At 50.3% G+C, this 9,178-nt stretch overlaps 1 protein-coding gene across 3 annotated transcripts; it reads right to left on the reverse strand.

The window, feature by feature from the left end:
* Positions 1 to 4,218: 4,218 nt before the first annotated feature.
* Positions 4,219 to 8,864, reverse strand: LOC122377978 (glutathione S-transferase omega-1-like). 3 transcript variants are annotated; one of them, XM_043358641.1, is made up of 7 exons: positions 8,542 to 8,864; positions 7,795 to 7,858; positions 6,752 to 6,857; positions 5,931 to 6,150; positions 5,528 to 5,617; positions 5,164 to 5,334; positions 4,219 to 4,625 (listed from the first exon to the last, which is right to left on the reverse strand). In XM_043358641.1, the coding sequence occupies exons 1-7, from the start codon at positions 8,560 to 8,562 to the stop codon at positions 4,470 to 4,472; spliced, it is 828 nt and encodes a 275-aa protein (XP_043214576.1). In that variant the 5' UTR covers positions 8,563 to 8,864; the 3' UTR covers positions 4,219 to 4,469. The 3 variants fall into 3 exon arrangements, with proteins under 3 accessions (XP_043214576.1, XP_043214574.1, XP_043214577.1); XM_043358639.1 differs by having other exon boundaries at positions 8,470 to 8,864; XM_043358642.1 differs by lacking the exon at positions 8,542 to 8,864 and adding an exon at positions 8,259 to 8,393.
* Between the last annotated feature and the right edge of the window lie 314 nt (positions 8,865 to 9,178).

Here is a 9,178-nt window from a genome sequence, read left to right on the forward strand (position 1 = left end):
GTGCGAGTGCCTGGGCTAGTCGAACTGCCTACAAGACGCGCCACGTGCCCTCCCACCAGGGCACTTCACTGTCCGCCCCGTGCGGCACAGGCGCGCCTTCGGAGACGGCGGAGCGCCCGACCGGTATGAGTCGCACCTCGCCACTGCACTGGTCGGACGCGCGCGAGCACTCCGTGTGGACCGAGCGCCCCTCCCGACCCCCCGCGGCAGGGAACGCCGATAGATCCGGCAGGAGAGGAGGAAAGATAGGACGGCTAACGGACCGGGCATGGGTTGATGGCAGACTGGGAACACGGGGGCAGGGGCACTGCATAAGTGCATAATCTTGCATGAATATTGAAGGGAGATCAGCTGGATAGGAATGGCAGGACTCATTTTGGGAGACATTTGACAGGAGCGTTGGGTTTGTGTTGGTTACTTCTCACTTAGCGCTGCGGCCAGAAATAAGAAACTACGCTAGCTGAACGATATTTCCCATGGATCGTACTTCCATGCAATGAACGTTTATTTACGCTTCTGACTTTGTATTATAAACAAAGCAACTCTTGATGGACATTTCTTATATACAGTATCGACAGCTTTCAGTAGAACCTAAAATAGCTAAGCTCTTTTACCCTACTTTACAGAACCAGAAGGAAGAAGGAACACTGAACAGAAAGACATCCGACCCCGATTGCATGCAGCTCGCGGGGAAATACGGATCACGCACAATCAGAGCATGGTATCAGTTGTTTTATCATCAAACTAATTTGTCATTCAGTGAGTAGGGACCTGAGTAGCTTGAAAATGGTAGGTGCGTAAATTCAGTGTTATCAGTCCTTTAGTCCTACGGGACGGGGAATGACCTGAGGTGGTAAGCTATTGCACGACTGTTGTTCGTTGTATTATAACTTCGTTAGATTTGCCTCAGCATGATCGCCGCAGACGCCGACCGACTGGGTGCCGTTTAGTAAGCCGTAAGCAAATATCACAACTTTGGAAACTTATAATCAGTGAGGCTTATGTGGTCTCAATAAATGGCCGATGCAGCAAGCCGATGGTATGTACCTATTTGGAAGGTTAGACAATAAACTACAACATAATAGGTAGATGTAGAGAAAAAGTGAGGGTGTGTTGACATTAGGGCATATTTTTTACGCTAATCATGAGGTGGTCCAGTGCATGATCCATTCATATTATTACAGAGGGCTGTTCACGGGCCCTGTGTGCGGTCGGACCGCACACAGCCTCCAAGCTCCGCCCACTGCGTCCCTACGTCAGCCTTCCGTCACCGCACACAGCGATCGCTGTGGCCGGTCGGGACTGGCCACAGCGGACCGTCCACCGCACGCAGCCGTGACGTCAGAGCCGCCTACCCATCCCCTACCCCCACGCCTGCTGGACGCTCCGCACACACCGCACGCAGCAGTGTGCGGTGCCCGTGAACACCCCTCTATTCTTTTATGTAATGTTCCGTCTGTTTCTACTGATCTGAGATACGGCCGTTTTCATGCTTCCCCTCGGTGCTCCCATGCTGCATCGTCCGATCCTCTCCCGCTGCATTCCCGCTGCTGTCTCGCTGATCCTCGCTCGCGCGTGTCGGTTGCGTGCCGAAGCGCCGTGTGCTGGGGCTGTCCTGGGCCCCGATGACCCGAGGGCTGTTCACGGACCCTGTGTGCGGTCGGACCGCACACAGCCTCCAAGCTCCGCCCACTGCGTCCCTACGTCAGCCTTGCGTCACCGCACACAGCGACCGCTGTGGCCGGTCGGGACTGGCCACAGCGGACCGTCCACCGCACGCAGCCGTGACGTCAGAGCCGCCTACCCATCCCCTACCCCCACGCCTGCTGGACGTACCGCACACACCGCACGCAGCAGTGTGCGGTGCCCGTGAACACCCCTCCGACCTGCCGCCAGTGGACGCCGTGCATGGCACCGGCCGGCAGTTACGACCGTGTGAATCGTGTTATGGGTTGGCAGTCGGTGGACGATTGTCGGGCGGTCGGGCGGCCGGGCCCGTTAACAGGCTGCGAGTCGCTGTCTGCAGATCTATGTCCGAGTATACTAGCCGGAGCGCGGGCGGGTCGCGGGGAGTGAATGAAACGGTGGTGCGGGCAGAGGGAGACGGTGTTCACTGTTCAGGGGGTGACCGGTGAGGCCGCAGTTCAGGGCGTTTTCGGATGGCGTAGGCGGTGGCCAGCCGACGCGGACGGTCGTTCATGTCCTATCGGGCTGTCGGCCGGGCCGTCCGCCTCCGGATCTCAACACTCAGTAAACAGTGACCTCTGAAAACAAACGCTGCTGCTTGGGGGCCCGTAGATGGCCGGGGGGGGGGGATGCGATAGTGGGCGTCAGAGCTCGAACCGGCCCTCGAAGCTGCGCCAGATACGGCGCTGTGTTTCAAAGCTGCCGCCGTTTGTACAGTCACTGCAGATATACACAGCGCCACTTTCCTCCTCCGTGGGACGCAACCATGACCGGGCGAAAAATGGTCATAGGTTGAGGCTTAGTAATATCCTGCCGATATCACACCTACGCCACGTTAGACGTCTTTGTGGCTAGTTACATTAAATGTAATATTTTAATTTAACCCTCGCCACGCTGGGGCTCCTACATTTTCCACTCATTCTGAGAAGAAGTAACAAACATTATTGGCCTAACTCGGCTCTTGGGCCACGTCGTAGCCAACGTCTGAAAGAGCGTAAAAATACGAAGAAAATACTCCGGTCATTTACCCCGGGACCTGGGCCTCGTTTCATAAAGCGAATCCGTAACTTAGCCGTTTTTGGGCTTGAAGGTATTGCAAGCGCATGTTAAGCGATAAATGTATTTCCCCTTCTCCCTTCTGTTCTTGCTTGCAAGATAAATAAATTCAACGATGCAAACTATCTTCATTGCTTCACATGCACTTGCAATACAAGCCCATAAAACGGCGTAAGTTGCGGACTCGCTTTATGAAACGAGGCCCAGAACGCATTCAGGGGTAACATTTCGTCAATATCGACATTTCTCTTGCCTTAGTGATAATCCGCGGAACTCTGTTTTCTGAGGGTCACTTGACGTGACCTGGTGGCTGGTGAACAGACTGAGCGACCTGGGTTGGAAATTATCACATATGCAGAAGAAATGCATAAATAGGCGTCATTTTTCAAGATATCTGCAAAAAAAAAAACTCAGGGGGAGGTTCGAACGTCCCCGGCTCGGCGCAGTAAGGTAGCAGTAAGTAGTGTTTGCTGCATTTTATTTGTGATGTTCTGTCATGCTATGTTCTGGTCAAGTGTTCCAGTGGTTTCATTTTGACATTTCGTTAATATAACATCAGCAAAGACTACAAAGAGCATAGACTGCTATGTTCATGAGCAAAGACATGAACAAGACTACTTAAAAATAATAATTATTGGTATAACAGTGCGGCACTCGATCTAATCTATTCCTTCTTAACGTTGCAATTCGTCGTGAAAGCGTCCAGCAAAATCGACCCTGTGACGGCATCAGTGGGTAAGCCCATTCCTCCCACAATATGTCAAATTGATGGGGAAAAGGCACTGCAAATTTCGCACTTCTATCTCGAATGTTCGGGGACTACTCCTAATATTTATTATGGTGGGCATGGGGTGCTAAAACGCCCCCACCTCCGACCCACGAGACTTAAAGAATGACCGCAGGACTCTAGAAATGATTTTTGACTTCACATTTCCAGTGCTGCATCGCGTGCGTCTCAAAACAAGGCATTACACTCATATCCTAGATTCATAGTCATAGATGGCGTTGGCATCGCACGCCTGCAGGCATGCTGCACCGCACAACACGCGGAAGTAAAATTGCGTAGGATCAACGCTGGGGAGCGTCACAGCCTGTATTTTCCTCTGGCGTTATTACAACATTATATATGCACTATGCACGGTGTAGGCATAAGAAACCGTCGACTAACGCTCTTATTTCATCCATCGTATTTTCTGGTCCAAATCCCATGTAACGTCTCAGTGCAGCTAAACCCCCAACCGCCCAGCCCAACCGGGTCTTCGATAAAGGCTGAATGGCTGGTGCTCCTTCCAGGGTCAGGTGCATGATCCAGTATTGAGCCCGGGTGATACCACATATCCAGGTACGACTTCATTAACCATACCAGAGTAAACTAGCTGGAGCTTATTTACCGTCATAACATCATACGACAAACGTCGAATATCACAGACGGCAGCTGCTCCCACGGCGATAACGTACCACCAACCATGAAAAGAGAATACAATCGACCAGATCATTCCATCACACTTACCAGCAGGTTACAAACATCAGGTACCAACCCCCTACATTACCTACCTTCTCAACTCATAATATACCTACTCGGATATAAAGATTCCCACTTACAGCTGTGCGGCTTACTAGGACACAAGAACATTGCACGTATTATTGAGCACCGTCGTTCCGAACGCGTCACGCGCTAACAGACCAATCCATCCCACCCCACGCCGTCACAGAGCGCCCCCAGTCGGTCAGTCGTCACTCTCCACAGAGCTCTTGAGCGCGTTCCGTTTCTGCGCGGCCACGATGCCCACCTTGTGGGTGACCAGGTAGTTGACGTGGTCCTCCAGCGGAGTGACACACCGGCTCACGTGCTCATCGCGCTCCATCAGTAAGGCCCAGTCACGCTGGAAACACACAGATAACACACAGGGCGTTAGCGTGAAGGACCGGGGGAGGGGAGGGTGCAGGAGGGGTGTTGGTTGAACCACTCTAAACGGTAGACGCTACATGAATATCAGTTGGCGAACAAAGTGGGCCCCTAGTCGTTCTGGAAAACGGCAAAAGCGTACGCATCTTCATTACTGCTAAAGGTGAAATACGGAAATAACCTGGTCAGTCTAACGACAGGTATTTGACTCTACCACTGTGCTTCACAGTGGTACTGAGTGATGTGGTTTTCACTATGCACGTAACTAGTGTTCCGTAACTTGAGCCGAGGTGCTCGGCACACGGTGCCCCGGCACGATCTCGTGGCCCTGGTGTGACCCTGTACCCGAGTCCCTTGGTATGACCCCGAGTCCCGTGTGTGTTCCCGTACCCGAGTCCCAAGTGTGACCCCGAGTCCCCTAGTGTGACCCCGAGTCCCCTGGTGTGCCCCCGAGTCCCTGGTGTGACCCCGAGTCCCTGGTGTGACCCCGAGTCCCTGGTGTGACCCGCGCTCACCAGAGCCCGGACGGCGCGGTCGCCGTCGGCCGGCAGCAGCGGCCGGCTGCGGCAAACCTCGGTGAACGCTGCCAGCCTCTCCACCCACGGCCAGACCATCAGGTCCAGCATGCCCGGACGGTCGCCGAAGAAGAACGGCGTGCCGCGCCGCGCCAGCTCGGCCGCCAGCGGCTGCGGCGCACGGGCGGGAGACGGTGGCACACATCAAAGGCAGGCAGCTGAGGGGTGAGGTCGAACACCGGGACGGAACACAGCCGAGACGTGACGCACAGATGTCAGGAGATACTGCCAGGATCAGGGCAAATATGGTAAGCCATGTGTATATGCAGCTTCTAGGTAAGCGATGATCGGGGTTATTACCTACCTGTATATTGTGCTGAAACTTTTCATGCAATTCTTCGATTTTCTTCGGCTCATCTAAATGGAAGTACATCTGGTACAATGTACCGATTACCTGAAAAAAGCATAAGAGCTAAGTTCCCTGTGAGTTCAGAGATACAGTCTCAAAACAACAATAACTATTTTGGATACGTAGAAATGTAATTAATCCCAGATACCGTGACAACATGAATCATTAGACAAATCACTCACACTCACGTTATTGTTGTCCTTAATTTGCGACAAATTTTGCAGACATCGACAGAGTTCGACTCGGCGGGCAGCAGCCGTCGGCCCCTCCCAACACCGCTCTCCTAGCCGAGCTGCTGCTAACTGACGCAACAGTGGTCGGTCTCTAACAACATCTCTCTTTCAGTCGAGCTGCTAACCGTGCCAAACGAGTGAATGAAGAAGCGGTCGGCGGCGCGGCGCCAGGGCTCTGCCGGCAGCAGCGCCGGCGTCGGGTGGAGCTCCTCGAGCAGCTCCGAGGTCACCAGGCTCTCGGGCACGAAGAGGCCGTCCTGCTCCAGCGCCGGCACCAGGCCCGGCTCGTATAGTGACAGGTACCAGGCCGGCTTCGTCTTCAGGTTCACATTGACCACCTCGTGTCTGCCGCAGCGGCAGGGAGAGGAGAGGCCCATGAACCGGTGAGGGGACGGGGCGGTCACTACAGAGCATGTCTAGAGGAAAAGTGAAGGAAATGCTTAGAGTGTCCGATGACCATGGCATGACGGCAATCCCATTCCAGGACCCAGATCAACAGCAAAATATTCAGCCGATTTAATCAGACTTGGTTGGGATCAAGGAGCACAGCCTGGTACAGCCAACGACATTCATTTGTGTTCCATGCCATACGGACATTAGCGTCGCCACGGGAGGGGGAAGGGGCAGCTTGCCCCCCCCCCCCCCACCTCCGATCGAGCACTCCCTGAGATCGATACGGATCCGACGAGATTTTGGAATCGGGGAAAAATAGGGGGTACCTTTCTGATAATGCCTGTGAAGTCGGACCAAGTCGGAGCCTTCAGTTCTTACCAGAGTCAGAGTTGGAGTCGCCAAAAGCTTCAAGGCTCTGACGCCAGACCCGAAAATGTCAATGTTTTGATTCAATCCATGCTCCTAGTTGGTTCTTTACTTAATTTTACAGTTTATTTTCACGTTATAGTAATGTATGCATACGGAGCATGGAAAACTTTCCCGTGACACTCACGGAATGTTTTTAGCGGAGAGCACCAGTCGCGTCCTCTGTGCGAATGGGCACATCTTCATTGAGTAGAGTCGGAGGACGCCCCGCCGACGGGGTGGGCATTCCGAACCTGCCGCCCAGACCACAGCCTATGTTAGCTGCGCAGACTAAAGTTCATTTTTTTCAAACCCGGTTTGACTCCAGGTTCATTATCTAAGCTCTCACGTAAGTTTTCACAACTTCAGCGTCTCGCCAAGAATTTCTCACCGCTAAAAAATAATAACTTCAACTTTTGCTCGGTAAATACATGGACTGGATACATGGACTGGTCTTCAAAAATGAGCATACTGCGGTCATGGTGATCACTCGTCGCAGCTGGCACCCAATGTCCGTACGATGACACAGTGTCAATGAATTTTAGGAAAACTTCGTTTTTCACTGTTACCGATAACAGAATCGAGCAAGCGGCTCTGAGCGGTTCTGTCCATGGTAGTTATACAGTCATCGCAATGCAAGTTCGATAGCATTAAATCATCATTGTTCTAATATCTAGTTCCAAAACGCACGTATGAAGTTTATCGGGAATAATTCACATGCAACTTTGTCGACGTTCGATTTTTGGGGTTGATTTTTTGCCCTTTTCATTTCTAAAACGCATGCCAAGTTTAAAAAACGCACTTGGAGTCAAACCGGTACTGAAAAAGCAAACTATAGCTACTTTGTCGGGCAGGTCGGACAAGAATAAGTTCCCCGATCCCCATCCACACTCGCGGACGATCAGTTCATTCAAACAAATTTTTGGCTATGCTAATTGCAAAAAGTTGTTACCAGCCTCATCTTCAGCAGCTCAATGACTGACTCCTTTCCCATCTTGTTTTTGGCTCTCCAATCAACATGCTTTATTCCTATTATTCCTTGCTATTATTCCTTGCTATGCTATATTTATTCCTTCTCATGGTTTCAGCTAATATGCTCTGATAGATAATAATTGGGTAATATACATGGATCACCCTGCAGCTGTGTGGCAAACACATGCAGATGGGAACTATCAACTAGTAGGTACTTACCAGGGCCTAGGTGCTTGGTTTCTGATAAGATGCATGTCTGATTTGCTCCATAGCTTCTAATTGCCTGTGTGGTAACATTTCATTTGTTATTACACCCATTTTTAACAAAGGATTAGGGTTTCATACAAATATCCTTTTTTGGTAACTGAATAAAACTCACAAGAAATATTTCTCAGACTCAGCACATTTTCCAGTGGGAATAAAACACTACATCAACTGAGCTACAGGACAACGAGACATATTTGGAGTAAGACAGCAAAGGTATGTTGAAATCCAGGATGAAAAGAGAAATCCAGAATGGCCCAATGAAAATGGTTCCTAGGGATAAAGTTGAGGTGGTCAAGTCAGACTTAAGGCAGAATTGGACTCTTTTCATACAGGAAATATCATGCAAAAACATCAAAATGTGCATCAAATCATTATTGCAATTGCATTGCACCAATCGCTTGCAGGGAGGTACGTACGATTGATGTGAGCATGATAAGATACTGGTGTCAATTGTATGCACTCATTAAAATGTGCATAATATTTTTTAGCATCAACACAAACTCTTCCACATCAAAGCAATCGCTGATAGTAGATAGGCTGTCAGCAGTTCATGATATTGACTCAGATGGGCACCAGTCAACTTTTACCAATAATTATATGTAGTCAGTAGTACAGAGCCATACTTACATTTTTTGAGCATGTAGCACTCAATAGATAACTGCATGCTATTTCTGTAGCCCCTTGGCTACTTTTACCCACTAAAAGCCGATGGCTGAACATGACCGGTGTTAGCTTCTAATGAAGCTCGAAATGGAAAGCAATAATCACTAACAAAAAATGTCGAATGCCAAGCACTGCTGTTTCTATAAACTACGCACAGTGCAAATACTCAAGATTACTTGCAAATACTGACAAAGGAATACCGGAATGCAAATACTGACAATACTGGACAATACAACACCGAAACCTCAAACTTCACTAAAGGCGCGCTCACATGCCTTGTGTTCAGAATTATTGCTTTCAAATGTCAATGAACCAAATAGACCAATGCGATGCACTTAATCCATTTATCTACCCTATCCTGACACCCTTTATTGGTAAATTGAATAGATGATATAAAAATATCAATACCTGCGCAGCACAGACAAAATACTGTATGTCACCAACACTGAACTCTATAAGTCACCAAGTGTGTTTATCCCCGTTAGAAATGACAGATACCCCCAGGGCCATATCCTTCAATAAATCGTGCTCGAGGGCAGCGCTTTTCGAGCATTGTGGCCCGAAGGTTTGGACTTTGAATTGTGAAAAACACCCGCCCGCCGCAAAACGCAAACGCCGCAAAACGCGCAAAATGCACGCCCGAAACGCCAACGCAACGACTGGCATACCGCTA

This window comes from Amphibalanus amphitrite, unplaced genomic scaffold (assembly GCF_019059575.1).
Source record: "Amphibalanus amphitrite isolate SeventyFive unplaced genomic scaffold, NRLGWU_Aamphi_draft 000053F_arrow, whole genome shotgun sequence".
NCBI classification, from domain to species: Eukaryota; Metazoa; Arthropoda; class Thecostraca; order Balanomorpha; family Balanidae; genus Amphibalanus; species Amphibalanus amphitrite.